General features: G+C 39.0%; 1 protein-coding gene across 2 annotated transcripts in view; it reads right to left on the bottom strand.

Moving 5' to 3' along the window:
- Nucleotides 1–215: 215 nt before the first annotated feature.
- Nucleotides 216–19,104, bottom strand: part of Agl (amylo-alpha-1, 6-glucosidase, 4-alpha-glucanotransferase) — a 59,382-nt gene continuing 40,493 nt past the window's right edge. Inside the window, exons 24-33 of one of the 2 annotated variants that reach the window (XM_027395594.2) lie at nucleotides 17,411–17,513; nucleotides 14,360–14,585; nucleotides 13,900–14,011; nucleotides 9,891–10,026; nucleotides 8,128–8,240; nucleotides 7,288–7,499; nucleotides 5,583–5,680; nucleotides 3,482–3,569; nucleotides 3,242–3,375; nucleotides 216–2,136 (exon numbers count right to left, since the gene is read on the bottom strand). In XM_027395594.2, coding sequence (XP_027251395.1) covers nucleotides 2,019–2,136; nucleotides 3,242–3,375; nucleotides 3,482–3,569; nucleotides 5,583–5,680; nucleotides 7,288–7,499; nucleotides 8,128–8,240; nucleotides 9,891–10,026; nucleotides 13,900–14,011; nucleotides 14,360–14,585; nucleotides 17,411–17,513 — 1,340 coding nt within the window. In that variant the 3' untranslated portion in view covers nucleotides 216–2,018. The remainder of the gene's footprint in view (nucleotides 2,137–3,241; nucleotides 3,376–3,481; nucleotides 3,570–5,582; nucleotides 5,681–7,287; nucleotides 7,500–8,127; nucleotides 8,241–9,890; nucleotides 10,027–13,899; nucleotides 14,012–14,359; nucleotides 14,586–17,410; nucleotides 17,514–19,104) is intronic. The other variant, XM_027395592.2, reaches the window with a different exon arrangement.

Below are 19,104 nucleotides of genomic sequence, written 5' to 3'. Positions count from 1 at the left end.
GGAATACAGCTGCTAAGAGACTTAGGGATACATCCAAAGCTTACTTCACTCCTAATCTTGGCATGGTTACTTTAGATAATCTCTGAACGCCCCAAATCTCCCTCTTCCCTGCTCCTCTCACATCCTGAGTATCTCTGTGCATCCACATCTCTGCGTCAATCACTCACCGATGGCAGGGAAAAGGAATTGGTAAATGATGAGGAAAGCAAAGGGAGTCCTTTAGAAAAGACTTTTATTTTGACACACAGACATATAAACATTTGCTCACTAGACAGAGCAGTTTAAGACACAGTAGTTATGATTACCACAGGTGATGACACTCATCAAAACAACAGGCTTCATGTCTCCTCAGTCATCTCTGAAAACTCGCCAAGGTATCATGGCATACTAGTTAAACTGGTAGTTTACTTTTCAAGTAGTAGAGAAAGATTGATTTGGATAAGTGAAAAACCAAGGCACAGAGCATTTGTTAAATGTAAAATGAACCTAAGTGCTCTCTAGTCAAACAGCAATTATCCTTTTACAGTCTAAAAGCATCACTTGCATTCCTATGGTGGGGATAACGTAGAGGACACCTTCTGAGACTTTCAAATAGACCATGCAAAATACAGTACTGTTCTTTCATTAATAACCCTCAATAGGAGCACTGTACCCTAAACATTTTCTGAGGTGGGTCGAGCCTATTGTAGATAACCTAATATGGCTATATTTTAAACCCTCCCTCCCTCCTTCGCCCCTTCCTCCCCTCCATACCTCCCTGCCTTCTTTCTTGGTGGTTTTGGGGATAGAACTCAGGGCTTTAACACATGCTAGGCAAGCACTCTGCCACCAAGCTTCATCTCTAGGCTTCCCTTCCCCTGCAAAATTCTCATAAATATGCCCAGTAATTTCCATTTTGGAAATGTAAACTATCTCATAAAGGGAAAACTGTAACTAGTCATAACTAATTTTACAGAATTGTTTTACGTCCTAATGCTCTGTTTCATATATCCAATTAATCTTTTTTGTTTGTTTTTTGTTTTGTTTTGTTTTTGTTTTTTTGAGACAGGGTTTCTCTGTGGCTTTGGAGGCTGTCCTGGAACTAGCTCTAGTAGACCAGGCTGGTCTTGAACTCACAGAGATCCGCCTGCTTCTGCCTCCCAAGTGCTGGGATTAGAGATGTGTGCCACCACCGCCCAGCTATCCAATTAATCTTTGGTCATGTTAAGTATGGCTGGCATTTATTGTATTAAAAATACAACTTATCAGGGAAAAGTAAAGCACATTTTGAAGCTCTGTGCTGCATTCACGACTGACATGTAGGTGAATACTTGTATTATTCTACATTCATAGAGCATTTAGTAACGTGCATTAAGAATGCTGTAACAAACGGTAGGACATTAGTGGCACACAGTCTATGGGGGTACGCCAATACACAGCAGGATTTTAGGGCACCTCTCTATTTGTCTACTTCCACACTTGTACAAACTGAAGATGAAGCACATTTTCTTTTCTTCACTCAGCTTTGAAGAATTCTTTCTGAATACAACAGCAGTAACCTTCTGTGGGAAATGATCATTTTTCTTTGATTCAAATCAAAAGAATGTAAAAAAAACTAGGCAGGGGATGTAGCTCATTTGGTAGAGTGTTTGTCTAGCATAGCATAAGGCCTTGGGTGTTGTCCCTAGTACTGCACACACTGGGTGTGGTGGCACACGTGATACTCTTTAAGAAAAAAAAAAAGTCAAAAAGAAGAAAAGAAAAATACTAATTTTTTGTTTGGTTTTGGTTTTGTTTTTTTAAGACAGGGTTTCTCTGTGTAGCCCTAGCTGTCCTATTACTCGCTCTGTAGACCAGGCTGGCCTCAAACTCACAGAGATCTGCCTGCCTCTACCTCCTGAGTGCTGGGATTAAAGGTATGAGCCACCACTGCCTGGTTATGAATGAGATTCTTAAAATTAGTTAAGCTTATATTTCATTATGACCTTGCATTCAATGATACTAAGTGCTCACACACTTACTAAATATCTATGAGTCATTTATAAATCATAGATGGTTTCAAGAACAGCAGCCATTGACCATGCTTGTGTCTCACAGCTGAAAGGGCAATACTGGCCATTCTCATTGGTGAGTTCTGGAAGTCCTTTCCATGGAGATCTGGGAAAAAAGGAAAGCATTGTATGAGGCATAATTTAATGCATATGAGTGAAGTAGGCAAGTCCTGATGATTTTTGCCTTCTACTATAGACACAATCATTCAGTCATTTGTTATAAAATAAAACAGTATTCTAAAGGTACATGTACAAAGAATTTGGATATAAATTATCCTTTGATATATTCTATTTTGTGATTTAATAATACAAATGAATCTTTCACCGTTATTATTTATGTTGTTTTTGTTTTTTTGAGCTAGGTTTTCTTGTGTAGCCCTGGTTGGCTTGGAAATACATGTTAAGAGAGAAGAGGGCTGTACAGAGGTTACACAACTAGTGATGGATCTCAGCATCATGACACAGATTGCTGGTGCATTTCATGATGCTCAGGTAAGGAGGCAGAGGCAGCACAGGCCACTTACACATTTAGTCTAAGCAATCAGAAGGAGACACACTTAGGCATGATATAGATGTAGAGAAATGAAGGTAGACTTTGAGTTTGTACCATCTTAGAGAAATACACAGCACTGACAGTTTAATCACGAATCACTAGAGCAAAGAGTATAAGAAATACCACTTGAAATAACAGTCAAGAGACCAACTGATAATTAATGAAATGAAAACTATGACTTGCGTTGGTGGCACACGCCTTTAATCCCAGCACTCGGGAGGCAGAGGCAGGCGGATCTCTGTGAGTTCGAGACCAGCCTGGTCTACAAGAGCTAGTTCCAGGACAGCCTCCAAAGCCACAGAGAAACCCTGTCTCAAAAAAAAAAAAAAAAAAAAAAAAAAAAAAAAAAAAAAAAAAGAAAACTATGACTTGATAAGTAAATCACTTCAAAAGGCCCAACCTGAATACTTCAATTATTTTTATGTATTCTAATCAAATACAATTATCAGTTATCATGAAAATTAAAGAATATTCTACAAACACAGATCATAAACTATAAGATCCTCAAGTTAAAGTCAAAGTACTTACTGGAGGCAAAAATTACATGGTGGAATTAAGGTGCAGATGCACTCAGCAAGCAGAAACGGGTTCTGAGGAGGAACCCTTGTTTACTGGATTTCTAACACACTGACTGGCCGTTAGTCATGCAGCAACTCACCTCTCGAGATGAACATAATGTCTGGAAAGGACATTCTTAACCAAAAATACAGTCTTCGCAGCAGTCTCTGGGCCCATCAATTTGGAAAAATACAACTTTGCGCGAAGAAAATACCCAATAGGCCATAGCCACTCCTAAAATATGATTTCAAAATAAAGGGAAAAAAGGATTATGAATATCTAGATGCATTTCAAAACCTACTTAAATTGAAAATTCTGAAAAGAGAAACGAAATTCTTACAGGTCCTTGGTGGTAATTGAAACCTCTAGCGAGATTGTAGTTGTCATTGTCTAAGGCATTGTCATAAACTCCACAGTAAACCATATCACTGCAAAATGATTGGGGTTTGAGGTCAGTAAAAGGTTCTGTAGCGCTCGCTCACTCACTCAGCATTAGTGAATCACACACAGAAACTTAGCATACCATGAGTGCAGAGGACTGTAGAATATATTCAGGAAAGATTAACAAAAAGGGAAGTATACTTATGCTTCCTTTAATATTTAGAGCCCAGATGTTAATTTATATATAGGTGTAGGTCATGATACTAGAGGAGCGAGTATGAAAAAAAAGGAAAGAAAAAGGAAGACTGAGAGCCACTCTCCAGAGGGCTATGAGAGGGAGGGAGAATAACAGGTGGCCAGGGAAATGGGGGAGGAGACTTCACAGAAATATGTATGGGAAATGCCATAATGATACCTATTACTCTGTATGCTAATTTAAAAATTAATAAAAATATTGAGGTAGCTTATCTTCAGGGAGCTAGTCTATAGTTTAACCATTTCACTAGACTTTTAATAAGTGTATAACACCGGGCAGTGGTGGTGTACACATTTAATCCCAGCACTTGGGAAGCAGAGGCAGGCAGATCTCTGTGAGTTCGAGACCAGCTTGGTTTACAGAGCATGTTCCAGGACAGTCAGGGCTACACAAAGAAACTCTTGTCTCAAAAACCTAAAAAAAAAATGTATATGCAATTAAAATGTCCATACAGTTATTTGAATCAGTAAATATTAAGGATGGTTTTCACTGATTATAGAGCAGAAAGCCATTTATTTATTTATGTAAATTATTTACCTTGTGGTGCCTATTGATCAAACCTAGGCCCTTATCTGTTCTAGGCAGACATCCCATGATTGGTTACATCCTTAGTCCATGCAAGATTATATTCTAAACTTCTCCATGAAGCTATTTTAAAACTAAAATTAGCATACCATCAGATCATAATAACAAATATACATATTGCTACAGTATATAGAATTTATAACATAGTTATAAACTGAACAGTGTTACAAACATTGCCAATAGATGAGTTATGCATATTGAGATTTAATTAAATTATAGCTTTTAAAATCCTGTTTAGTGATTAAAAATGGCTACATGTGCTTTTACCATAACTTTTGGTTCTTATTATCAGGTTTTCTGTTTGTTTTTCAGGAACAGGAGTTTGAAAAAGGGTCTCACTGTGTGGCCAGCTGGTATACAAGTTTTTCTACTCTGCTAAAATTACATTTCAAAATGTAAATGGAGACTATAGAGTTCCTGGGATTATGGACTTCGACCAGAAGGCAATGACTAAACATAAGGAAAATTGTCCCAAGAAAATGGTCAAGAAACCCGAAAAACCCTTCCTCTTCTCCTTTTTCTTCTTTGTTCTGAGGATCAACCACATGATTCTAGGCATGTTAGGCAAGAGCTCTACCACCAGCAGCCGTAGCACACATTTCTAACAGTAGACTGCAAACTTGAGAAGAAGGTATGGTAGAAAGGAAAATGCACAAATAGTGAAGCATAAAAACCCATCTCTGCCAGGCCTGACAGTGCACACCTGTAACCCCAGTGCTTTGGAGGCTGAGGGAGGACGGCCAATGTGAGGTCACAGAGACCTTGTCTCAAAAGGAGAGTGGAGGCATAAGTGTTCAAGAGCATGTCCCAGTGTGGGTCCATCCCTGAGAAGGTGTGACATAGCCCAGCCAGGGCATTAACAGGAAAATAATGATGAGCACTTAAGAAAGGTCTGGGCAGTGGCAAATGTGGGAGTTGTCACTACACAAATGGTACTTAAGTCATGAGACTGGAAAAGGTAACCAAGGAAGGACAGGTAAGAAAGCAGAAGCCTCAGACGCTTTAAAACTGACAAGAGACAAACAGCAACTAACTAGCAAAGATAGGAGAAACCAGAGGCTTCTTTAGCACTCACATACAATCAAGTGTCAGATGTTTCCAAAAGTCTGAATGAGGTTTTTAAGGAGTTGTTTGCAAACAAGTATAGAATGGCTAATACTAATCTGTGTGGATTAAATGCAATATCAACAGCCTTCTTAATACTTATATTCCAACTCACTCTGGATCTAATGTCTTCATGCCAAGGGGACCAAGCAATTTTTTTTCTGCAATTTCCAGAGCTTTCCAAGCCTTTTCAGCAGTAAAGAGCTCAGGGGCCTAATGAAGGTAAAATAAGCAAAGAAAAGCAACAAGCATTTTAATATCACAGAAAACTCAGTTCTTACCCAATTAACTACAAATTTTGAAAAGGAAGAAAAAAATGTAAGAATATGGTGTGGATCAGAATTTGAGAATGGATACCAGACAAATCTAATCCTACAAGGTTGGATCCAAATTGCCTTTCTTAGCCAGAGAAGTCGGGAAAGCTCAGAGTGACCATTTCCCCAGGACACGGCAAGAAGGAGTACCAGAGCCAAAAGATAACCCTAGCTACCATAAAGGCAGAGCTCACCTCACCCATCACTATTTCTAGATTTGCAGAAGCACCCTTTAAGAGTACTTGAACTGCCAGACAGTGGTGGCACATGACTTTAATTGGGAGGCAGAGGCAGCAGATCTCTGTGAGTTTGAGGACAGTCTGGTCTCCAGAGTGAGTTCCAGGACAGCCAGGGATACAGAGAGAAACCCTGTCTTAAAAAACCAAAGGCCAAAAGAAAAAAACAAAAGGTTCTTGAACCTTTCCCCCTCTTCTTGGCTGGAATGAATTCGAGGAAGTTGTACTCCAACAGTATAAGTATTTTCTTGTGATACATGGAAGGGGAGAAAACCTGCATTCACTCTAACAGTGAAATGAAGTGAAAAATGAACCAAATCAAAGCTATTCTGTGCAAGCTTGCACTTTCATACCACTATAATTAGTAATACTCTGCTTAGAAATCTTTTTGGCAAAGTCAAATACCTAGGGAGGAATGGATAAACAGTTTTCCTAGCTCTTATGGGTTTATTTTTAGACTGAGATTTCACAACAAAAGAGAGTCAAGAATTCTTAGCTAGGTGGCTGGAGAGATAGTTCAGTGTTTAAGAGCACTGGCTGCCCTTCTAGAGGACACAGGTTGGATTCCAAGCACCCACATGGTGACTCGCAAAAGTCAGTAACTCCAGGCTCAGGGAATCTTGTGCCCTCTTCTGGCCTCTGGGGGTACTGCATGTACAGGTACAGAGATACACAAGCAGGCAAAACACCCTCCACTAACAAAACAATAAAATTAAATAAATTATTATAATAATTTATAATAAGTAATAACATGTAATACCAAATAAGTAAAATAAATGAATAATTTAAAACATTCTTAGCCAAATAGAACTAATGAGAGAAAAACACAAAGGAGACAGACATGAACATTAGCTGCCTGTGCAAAACTGTCTGATTGGTGTTCTGGGGAGCTGCTTGTGGCACCAGCTTGTGAATACAAATACCCGCAGCCTTTAGGAGGCAAGGGTGAGGGCTGAGGCTAACTGTAGCCACTGGTCTGGCCTAAGTAGCCCAAGCCATTCAGCCTGGTATACCGCACAGGTACCAAGTATTGCGGTATGCAGAAACACTGGTTAACATTTTGTTCTCCTCATCTATTGGTTTCTATTTTTGACACTAAATGTTACAGACTAGAGGTGATATGTATACTTAATTCCCTGAAATTATGTAAAATTATCCAGAAAGCAGTAACTTTTCATGGTTAAGTGGAGCTTAAAACCAAACAGGAAAAAATATCCTTTAGTAAAGCTATCATAACATTTTTGAAATTTGAAAGCAACGCATCCCTTACCACGACCATTGCTATGGCAAAATTAGGTCTGAGCTGATAGTCACACCAAGGACTAGACGCTCCATAGCTATCCTTGTAGATGCCACGCTTGTGAACCAGATTCGGATGCTTCTCGTTAGGATCTGAAGGGTCTTCGGAAACATGGAACAGCTTTTCAAAGTTGTTCTGTATTTTTCTGTCCCACTCATCATATGAGACTGTCACAACCTTTCCTGAAAAGCGGTAAGACATGGCAGTTGTAGACCTTCAGAACATCCCAAATATCTGCTATCTCCCCAAACTCGCCTTAATCTTACTTAACGAAATAAATTAGCTATGCTTCGGGAAATGTGGATGTTTCCATCCAGAGTAGCCACATTTCCCAAAGCACAATTTATTTTGTAAGTAAGATAAGTGCGAGTTTTGGGGATAGCAGATATATATGCTATAAATTCAAAGACCAGTACCTCTCCTAAAAAGAATGTAAAACGGCTCAAGAATAACTTCATATTCATTACACAATGAACAACATTCCATGTACATTGAGTTAAAAATACAAGTAACTTTACCTACTTTTTTTTTTTTTACTTTTTAAGAGACTGTAAAGTTGCATGGGTATCTCAAACATTATTTCTATTGCATAGAAATTGTCCTAGGAAGAGATGTTAAGACTCTAGACTGTTCATGGAATGTAAATTGCTCATGAAGTGAGGGAAAGAAAGATGCAATGAGGCAAGCACTGTGCTGCCTTCTTCTCTCAGTTCAGTGGTGTGTGGGGATGGCTTTAGCAACCAGCCTTGTTATTATTTCCATACTGGTAAATTAACTTGTGTAGGTTCCTTGTAAAACAGGCCAGCTTACCATGCCTTTTCACTCTGACTTCATGATAAGGGAAAATATTTTTCTTGGACAATTCCAGCAACCAACGGACAGCAGATTTACACATGCCCACGATTTCCACAGCAGACCCATCTCTAAAATTAAAAAGATTTATTTTCTATGTTGAACTTATTTAATCATTATTTAAAAGGGCATTCAATAAATAATTTTGGGTTGGGGATGTAGCTTAGTGGTAGAATGTTTGTCTAGTATTAAGGAAGTCTCTGGGTTAACATAGAACCAAACCAAACCAATAAATGTTGGTGAATATTATAACCAATGCATCATATAAGCCATTATCTGTCCCCATATCTTCACGTTATAAGTAATATATATTATATCATATAAGAAATCTCTTCCCTTACTATTTTTGCATTGCTAATGTTCCTAACATTAAAAAAAGACAATTTTTTTGGTGTGTGTGTATCTCTATGGGTATGTGCCACATGAGTGGGTGCCCACAGAGTCCAGGAGAGTGTTGGATCTCCTGGCACTGGTGCTATATCTGGTTGTAAGCCTCCTGCCATGGGTGCTAGGAAATGAACTTACAGGACAGCAGCAAGCTCTCTTCACAGATTAGCCATCTCTCCAGCCCCTCCTAACATATTTATTTATTATTTTTGAGACAGGGTCTTCCTATTTAGTCTGGCTGATCTGTTTGAAGATACAAATCTTTAATATGAAAACAGCTTCTGGGATAATGAGCTGGTTCATTGGTTAAGAGCAAATACTGCTTTTTTTGGGTTATCCTGGTTCAGTTCCCAGCACCCACAGTGGGCAGCTCCCAAGTGCCTGTAACTCCAATACCCTCTTTTGGCTTCTAGGGGCACCGACACACACATGCACCTTTCCACACAGACATATTAATTTTTTTATTTTTTATTTTTATTTTTTAGTTTTTATTTTTTAAAAAAGTAGAAAATAGCTTCTGAGCTTCATTCAGAATCAAGAACTTCTGAAACCATAAATGAAAACCCCTTAAATAACAAAGTTAGAGATAAGTTTCAGAAAATAAAAACTTTTTTTTTTCTTCCTGAGACAGGATTTCTCTTTGTAACCACCCTGGCTGTCCTGGAACTCACTCTGTAGACCAGGCTGGTCTCGAACTCACAGAGATCTGCCTGCCTCTGCCTCCCGAATGCTGGGACTAAAGGTGTTCACCACTACTACCCAGATAAGAAACATTTTTAACAGATCAATTTCCATTAGTTGTTTTCCATACTTGTAAATATAGGCGTAGTAAAATCTTTATATTGTATGAAGTTATTAAGAAATGTCTTAATGTCAACTGGGATGGTGAGATGGCTCAGCAGGTAAAGGCCCTTGCTTTTCTGATGACCCGAGACCCACATGGGAGAATGAGAGAACTGATTCCCACAAGTTGTCCTCTGACCTCCATTGTAGATGTTTTTTTAATTTTAAAGAAAAAGTCTTAACCACTGGGATAATGAATTATAAAATGTTTGAGATTCTTGTAGAGGTGCAAAAATCCTAAGATCTCCTGGATGAGAACAGATCACTTTCCTGGATGACTGAGACCCAGAGGTCTGTTAATCTGTATAGTGAGGAGAGGAAGGGATGAGTGGAGGAGGAAAGGGAAGAGGAGGGAGAGGGCTGACAGAGAGGGAATGATTCATGAAGGCCACGGGTAGTAGAATGGAAGACTGCATGAGTAAGTATGTTTGAAAAAGGGACCGCTGAATTACAAGAGCATCGTTGCAGAAGCATTGTGAAGTAAACTTTACCTTGGGGTGGCTGGGATTCCCCTGTTTCTAGCTCGGTCACTTTCTCCCATTTTATCCATCCATGTGCCACAGTTGAATCGATTTCCTCCATAGACAAATCCCGTCTCTTCATCAACCCCTGCAGTTATATTGAAACCTAAAAAAGCAAAGTAAAACACTTACAAAGCAGTCATAGTGGCATAGGCTTGTAATCCCAGTACTCAGGAGGCAGAGGCAGGTGTCTCGGAATTCGATCACGACACATGGTGAACAGTGCCTTGGGGAACTGTGAGAAAGGCTCCAGGAAAAAAAGGCAGAGGACCTTTTACCTCAGGTGCATTTTATTCCCTGGATTGTTCTTGGATGTAATTTCGTGACTCCCGTGACAAACATTTACATCAACTTGCAAGACATGCTTATTTGTGTTGGATGTCAGAACATAGCTAAAGAACCCAATTTGGTCAGTGTGCCCTGAATCTGGATATGGACTTCTGCCTTGCTTTTGTGCTTTCCCAGAAATAATCTACAGTATGTGCCAGGCAATTGTGTTTAAATTGGTCTGTCCTGAGAAAGTTCTGGGAAAGGGCTGCTCTGTCGATATTTAGTATGTGCTTACTGACGTTTATTTACATGTTTTTCTGATTGTGTTTTTCTGAACTCAAACAACCTTCCTTGGATCATTGCTTTCTTTGCTACATTTGTGTATAAAAGTCCATTAAAACAGAAGCAAGGCTGTCTATAGCATTTGACTGCAGCCTGCCCCATTCTTTCAGGTTCTCAGATCCCAGGTCCAGCAGATAAGATCTGAACAGGTCGATAGAAGTTGACACAGGAAGATCATACATGAATTTAAAACTGGTTTATACAGTAAGCGTGAGGCTGGGTAAGCCTATGTAATAAGACTCTGTTTAAAAAAAAAAACAAACCTGAAAAAGTCATGAAGTTTTATAATACTAAATACACATAAATTTCATTTCTCTTTCAAAAAATGTGTGTACACAGAACTGTGTATCATGATGTCCATTATGAAAGCACTGCTTACATTAGCAAAATCATAGGTCACCACTTAGAGGAATGGTTTAACCTGTGCACACTAGGAAATGCTCTGTCCTTTAAATTAACAAACAATGTATATGGAATAGACAGATGAGTTCCTAAGACAAATGGTTTACTAAAGAGTTACAAAAGGCTACATATAAAAAACCTTTTTAAAGTTGGGTGTAGTGGCACACACCTTTAATCTCAGCCCTCAGGCAGAGGCAGAGGGGCAGAGGCAGAGGCAGAGAGATCTCTGTGAATTTGAGGCTAGCCTGATCTACATAGTGAGTTCCAGGACAGGCAGGGCTATCCAGAGAACCCTGTCACAAAAACAAAAACACAAAAAACAATCAAAACCTAAAACAAACCAAAAAATGAAAAAAACCAAAACAAAAAGAAAATATAGTAAAGTATTACTATATATCATTTCAATGCCAGATTCAAAGGAAAAATTATTTTGTTTACTTAAAGTTGAAATGTTTCACAAGAACAATAAAATCCTAAAATGTCTTAGAGATACCATAAGAACATTCTTTGGATACTAAACCTATCCATTCACTTCTCTTAAAAAGGGATAAAAATGTATCATTGATTTTACTAATTAACTTAGGTAAATATTTGTGTACTACTACTACTATATATAAAAAAACATCATGAGTTTGAGGCTAGCCTGGTCTACATAGCAAGTTCTAGACCAGCTATGGCTTCACAGCAAGATCCTGATCCTGATGAGTGATTAAGAAATCAAAAAAAAAAAAAAAAACCAACCAACCAAACAAACAAAAAACAAGTTACATACTGAATATTCAATTTATATAGTATTTTCAAAGCCTGATGTACGGCCCAGACTTTTAATCCCATCACTGAGGAGGTTGAGGCAGACGATCAACTGTGAGTTTGAGGCTAGTCTGGTCTACCTGTGACTCCCAGGACATCCAGAGCTACATACATTGAGACCAGTCTCAAAACAAACTAACAATGAGTTCATAAATATATTCAAAATAATGACAGTGTAGGGACGCAAAGGTTAGTAGTGAGACCCAGATGGAACTGGAGTGGGTTGTGGGATACTGAAAAATGTCTGTGATGATGGACTAGGTCTCCATTTTTATATGGTAGTGGTTTCCTGAACCTGCACCCCCCACCCCCATGAGTTAATGTGAGACTGGTGGAAAATGAATGAGGGCTAGCTAGCAGGATCATACTACATTTCTCGATTCTTACATTTTATTTCAGTTACATTAAGAAATCCTAACTGGGGGAAGGGTTTGCTGTACCCTTATGTTTCACTTTTACAACTTTTTATGAATCTGCAATTCTTTTTAAATTATAATGAAAAACTCACATAAATCATATTTATCAGACTAAAGTAAATATACACCAAAGTCATCAAAACCATTCCCAAAGTGAGTAGAAATTAGGGAAAATGAGACAATCAGCCTTGTATTGGCTGGCCTTAGGATGAGGACTATGGTAAAATAAAAATGAGTTAGAGTGTTTACTTTAACTTGATATACAAATAAAGTACTATAGAGGTGTTGGGACCAGCCTGGTCCACAAAATACAAACATGGCTGACATCCTTTCTTTGCCACAAGCAGCTTTGGGAAGCCAACTTTCCAGTCCTCTCATTTGTTAAAAATGGGAGTAATTTAGCATATTCTTTTAGGTGTTTGTGTATGTAGAGCTCATACATGTATATACGTTCTAGTGCACACACACATGTAAGTGTGTGTAGGCCCAAGGTTGATGTCAAACCTTCCTTGCTCCTTTTTCTACCTTTGTTTTTTTATAAAATATTTATTTATTTGTTTATTTTATGACTGTGAGTGCTTTGTTTTCATCCATACCAGAAGAGGGCACCAGGTCTCATTACAGATGGTTGTGAGCCACCATGTGGTTGCTGGGAATTGAACTCAGGACCTCTGGAAGAGCAGTCAGTGCTCTTAACTGCTGAGTGATTTCTCCAGCTTTTGTACAGTCAGGGTCTCTCAATCAGACAGGAGCTCCCCAGTAGGATATGCTGCTCTCACTAGCTACCTTACTTGTTCAGAGATATCATGCCTCTACCTTTGGAGGCTGGAATTATTATCAAGCTCACCTATCATTATTATAGGTTCTGGAGATCTGAACTCCAATTCTCTCACTTGTTCACTATGCTATGCACTTTAACTGCTGAGCAATCTCTCAAGCCCAGTGTAATTCATTCTTATGAGTTAAGTAGGAATGACATTGGTAAAGACATTATCACAGAACCTGGCACATAACACTCAATTCATAGAATTATAATTTTTTTCTTCTTGCTTATGTTTGTTTATTTGTTTATTTTGTTTTGTGGCAGGGCTTCTCCATATAGCCCTGGCTGATCTAGAACTCACTCTGTAGCTCTGCCTTCTGAGTGCTGGAATTATAGGCATGTGTCACCATGCTGGGCTTCCTGTTTATGTTTCTGAGACAACCTAGGCTAGCCTTGAACTTATGATAGTCCTGCTTCTACCTCCTGAGTGCTGGATTACAGGCATGTGCTACCATACCTGGCAGAAAAAGTAATACTAACATTGTGATTGTAAATTGTAATATCAGGGGCCAGAGAGATGGCTCAGCAGTTAAGAATACTTGTTGCTCTTGTGGAAGACCCAGATACCATTCCCAGCGGTTCACAAACATCCCTAACTCCAGTTCCAGGGGCTCTGAAGCTGATGCTCTCTTCTGACCTCTGCAGGCACCAGGCATGTGCATGGCCCACACACACACACACACACACACACACACACACACACACTAAATTATAAAGCCAATATTATCTTGAAGTTTGGCTGACAAAAGATATAAACTTTCATCTTATCGTTAGTAACACAAGCTTGGAGAGATCAGGAACAGTGTTTGCCTTTCTCAGGCAAAGCTTCAGGTTTTGCACTCAAGTATTTGTAAAGCAACTGCAAGGTTTGATTCGATGGCACCGGTGTGTCTTAAGGCACTGGCTGATGACTTACCCTCATCCTTCATGTTCCGATCTATCTGTGGACCAGCGTTCCTCTCCCGGAACTGAATGCCCTGCATGTGCCTTTGCATAGCTTCCTGGATGACTTCAAACAATGGTTGATCCTGTTGGAGACGGCAAGAACGTTTCCTCTGTTAGGAATGGATTACACTCTCATTTTCCCCAAATCCCTCAACCCTGGTAATACATATATTACTAGATATATACTTTCCCTTGAGGAGGAAGTAAGGAGTGGGGTGGGGCTGGGAAAAGCAGCAGCTCCTGGGCTCCCACGCTGTCTATGCTTAACCAAGGAGCAAGTCTTTTCTCTGTGACTTCTCACAGTGTCAACACTGAAAACTGATAATGAACTTCTCTTCATATTTAAATTCTTAGGACTTGGATTCTTAATATTTTACACTAAATAATAAAGTTACAGTTCATTAAAAATTGTTTTAAGAAATGATCTTTACCAGTGTCCCAGCAGGCAAAGGAGCAGAATCGTCTGTTGGATACATTCTGGAAACTGGGCATTTGAGGATGTCTAGACCATTTGGAACCATTTTACAATAGTCTTGAATACACTGTAGCCACCACCACACGGCATCCCGACAGTTGTACCTGGCGTAAGTTCCTTCACCCAGGAGGTTAGGAATGAGACCATGCCTCAGGGTACCAGCAAATGCTAAAATAATATTCCTAAAACAACAGAAATAAGTGGATTATTTGAGATGAAAACACTTAAAAAAAGAAAAAAAAAAGGTCACTTTTTCAGGGGTCTGGGAGACGCCCCAGCTCCCAGCCTGGCTTTTTTCTCTGGTAATTTGGATAACTTTCTCTTTCTTTAACAAGATTTTCATTTTTGGAGTCAGGTTCCCAGTTGGGAATTTATAAGGGCTGTCATAGCTTAACGTCTATTTTTAAAAAGATGCATTTGTTTTTGTTATCTGTGAATGAGTGTTTGCCTGTGTGTTGTACATATGCATAGAGCCCACAGAGCTGAGAAGTGTGATGGCTCCCCTGGAACTGGAGTTACAGAGTGTTGTGAGCTGCCATTTGGGTGCTGGGAACTGAATCCTCCAAGATCAGTGGGTGCCATTAGCCAGTAGCAAGGGAGCCATCTCTCCAGCTCTCAACTTCTGTATTTGAAATCTGTTATTTTCATATAGATGTAATCTTCTAATATATAGTTTATTACTTTAAATAGTACATATCAAGAACAAAGTGAACATGAAAGAAAACAAATGGACAGAAACTGCCCCTAAAAACTATAATTCATCCCAATAAATGGGAGGCACAAGTAGGAAGATCTCTGGCCTACATACTGAGTTATGGGCTATTTAGGGCTACATGGTAAGAGCCTATTTTAAAACACAGAAACAAATAAAACAAAACCCCAAAACAACTGGCAAAAGCCAACTGTAACTCACATGAATTTTATCTTCTACGGTATTATTCTAGTACAAATGAGGACTTGGCTTGTTAAGTTGGAGTTGCACTCTAGGAAGAGCTTGTATCTAGCAGGTGAGGTCTAACTAGCAAAGGTCACTAGAAAAGGCTAAGCCTTATTATGTCTTAGTTTAATTCTTAGCCCCCACTCTCGTTTTTTGTTTGATTGTTTTTGGAGACAGAGTTTCTCTGTGTAGCCCTGGCTGTCCTGGAACTTGCTCTGTCGACCAGGATGGCCTCAAACTCAAGAGATACACCTTCTTCTGCTTCCCCTTGCTGGGATTAAAAGCGTGCACCACCGCTGCCCAGCTAATACTTATCTTTTAATAGTGCCATAGGAAGTTTTTATTCTAGTTTTGTTTATAGGCCACACAAAAGTGATGAACCGAAGTATGACAATGTATGATCTAGATGGCTGAATGTAAAATGAAGAGGCAGAAATCTGTAACAGCTCACAGAAGTGATGATTAAAAAGCCCCAAACTGGGGTTGGAGAGATGGCTTAGTGGTTAAGCATGCTGACTGCTCTTCCAGAGGACGAGGGTTCAATTCCCAGCACCCACATGGTAGCTCACAACAGCCTGGCACTCTTGCACAGACATACATGCAGGCAAAAATGTCAATGGACATTAAAATAAAATAAAATAAAGCCCCAAACCTTTATGGAGTGTTTGCCATGTGGCAGAGTCATTCGGGTACTTTAACTGCATTGGTCATCTAGTGCAGTATGGTGAGTACTCTGGCCATCCCACGGAACGCATGAAGGGAGGATGCCTTTGTCAGCTGGTGATGTGAGCCAGCATCAGAAGCTCTGCACACTACAAGGAAAGCTCTTTGTCACAGTACTTTGCCAAATCCTGATTCTTTATAACTGATTCCTAAGCCATCTACTTAGGGGATCTAATAGGTAAGCAAACAGCCCTCCAAATTAATTTTTTTTAAAGATTTTATTTATTGTGTATACAACATTCTGCCTCCATGTATGCCTGCACTCCAGAAGAGGGCTCCAGATCTCATTACAGATGGTTGTGAACCACCATGTAGTTGCTGGGAACTGAACTCATGTCCTCTGGAAGAGCAGCCAGTGCTCTTAACCTCTGAGCTATCTCTCCAGCCCAAAATTAAATTTTTAAAAAAATTTTATTATTTTATGTGTGGGTGGTGTTTGCCTGTATATATGTCAGTCTTCATTGTGAAGTGCTATCTGAGGCCAAAAAGTGTCAGAACCCCTGGAAATGGAGTTACAGATGGTTGTAAGCTGCCATGTGTTTGCTAAGAATCAAAATCCTGTCTCAAAAAACAAACAAAACAAAAAAAGGGCACTATTATAGAACATCTTAATTTTTTTTTGCCTTTTTGAGTCTCTCTATGAGAAAACATCACTTTCAGCCTGGAAAGAATCAAACTGGGGGTTGTAAACTTGACAAGAATTAGAGGAAAACTTGTCATAGTTCTTTTTCAAAACTCAGTCAACAATACTCTTCCATTGTTGTTGTATTTTCAAGAACAGTTCTCTCTGTGTAATAGTACTGGCTGTCCTGGAACTCACTTTGTAGACCAGGCTAGCCTCTAAGTCACAGAGATCTGTCTGCCTCTGCCTCCCTAGTGCTGGGATTAAAGGTGTGAGCCACCACCCAGATAACAACACTCTTTATGAAGGCAGAAAATGGTTCTATTTTTTTTTCAGAAAAATTCACAAATATTGAAGATGATCTTACCTATCACGGAACCTAGTAACTTCAGGGTTGTTTTTCCCTTTGAAATTCTCTAAACCTATTAAACAAGCATATGAAATAAGACTTTAAAATCTAGAGCCTGTGAGATAGCTCAGTGGATAAAGGTGCTTGCTGCTAAGCCTAACGCCAAATTGGGTTTCTGGAACCCACATGTTGGAAGGAAAGAAAACTCCAGCAAGCTGGCCTCCACATGTGCACATGACATACCTGTGCTTGCACACACACAAACACACCCAAAATAAAAACATCTAAGCAAAACATACTTTCAAATGTTGACAATAGATGGGTAAGAGGGAACATGGAGCCGCAAATCTGCATGTCGGTTTGTAGAGGCTCTTACCGGGCTTCTAAGTAGCGTCCAGTGACCAGCAGCATCCCTCGGAATGAAATGAAAGTATCCCTCCCCCAACAGCGGAAAAGACCAGAAGAGAAGTGAGGCAAGCCTGGCAAAAGACAACAGAGTGATGTGTCAATCAGAACATTACAGTCAATCCCATGAACTCCATCACCACACACTTTAGGTTTGAACTAAAGGGTAAATTAGAAGGAGCCTGCAAACTTTCCAAAATCCTCTATAGCAAAATATATGTCTGCACTTAACATCAGCTTTTATGGGATGAGGCATCTGTGACCCAAAGAAAATTAAAGGCAGCATTCAGCAAGAGTTCTTCAATTCAGTTACATCCCAGCCCTGAGAACCAGTAGTAGAGGGGGATTCCTAGCTGAACAGATTTTAATTTGTCTTAAATTAAAAGCTTAAAATTAGAGATAAAATATTTAATATATAAAATGACACAATACTGAAAGGGGAAAACTAAACTCAAAGGCTTCACTTCTAATAATTTAGAAATAAAGGGACCAGACCCTCTCTCAGCCCCTGCTTTAGCAGCCATGACAGGCTACAGAAAAGACACGTAGGCTTGTAACACAAGGAAACTCCAGATCCTCTGGCCTCCCGGAGCCTAGGGCCAAAACTGAACACAAAGAAACTACAGACCCCCCACTCCCCCACCCTCCTAGGTACTTGGTTCCTGGAAACTGTTTGACCACAAAAGAAACTCCAAGGGAGACCAAAACCTCCCCTACAGTCTCCAGGATACAGTTCTGAAAACTATTGGTATTTATGAACAACAGGCCACCTGCAAGTAACAAGACAAAGCCATAGAAACCACAGAATGTTCCCTCTCGGCACTGACCAATGAGAATACCTTGTACACAGGTATTTAATGCTAAAATATGACTTTGAAAAATTCTCCTGATTCTTCCCAAATGTCAACCAATCAGAAACCAACCCGTATCTACTGATGTAATCCTGTAACTTTTGTCTTTAAAACCTAGCAGTAGACAAGGAACTTCACCCCCTCTGGAGGCTGCTGTGTCAGTTTGCTAGATGGGGTCCCTCCCATGGTGTAGGATAAACAATTTAATAAACCTTGTGCATTTGTATCAGTGGTCTGTCTCCCTGGTCTCTTTTGGGATCCTTGTGACTCGGGCACAACAAATACAACTTTAAATACATACTTTAAAAGATTCTTCCCTGACTCTAAGGGCAATAAATAAGTCTAAATATGAAATTATTAGTTCAATGATATCTAATTAAATGTTTATTAACTTACCTATAGTGAAAGTTTATCACCAAATTTCACATTACTTTACAACAGATTGACAACACTATATATTTACCTCATACACTATATATGTATAGTTATATATAACTAGATATATAGAATATATACTATGTAACTATATAAATCAGTTATACACATAGTATATACACAGCATATAGTTGTGTAATAGTTATATATATTATGTCATATATACTATACATAGCATAAATATACTACATAGCTATATATAGTTATATATAATATTGAATATATAATATATACTACATAACAATATAGTTATATACATAGTATATATGTAATATATTTATAGTACATAACTATGTATAGTTATGTAAGAAGTAATTTTAAGTCTTATGCTTTCATATAAACAATTACTGAAGATAGAATTAAGGACCTCACATATTAC

The sequence above is a fragment of the Cricetulus griseus genome (genome assembly GCF_003668045.3).
Source record: "Cricetulus griseus strain 17A/GY chromosome 1 unlocalized genomic scaffold, alternate assembly CriGri-PICRH-1.0 chr1_0, whole genome shotgun sequence".
NCBI classification, from domain to species: Eukaryota; Metazoa; Chordata; class Mammalia; order Rodentia; family Cricetidae; genus Cricetulus; species Cricetulus griseus.
This window is presented reverse-complemented; position numbering and strand designations above follow the sequence as displayed.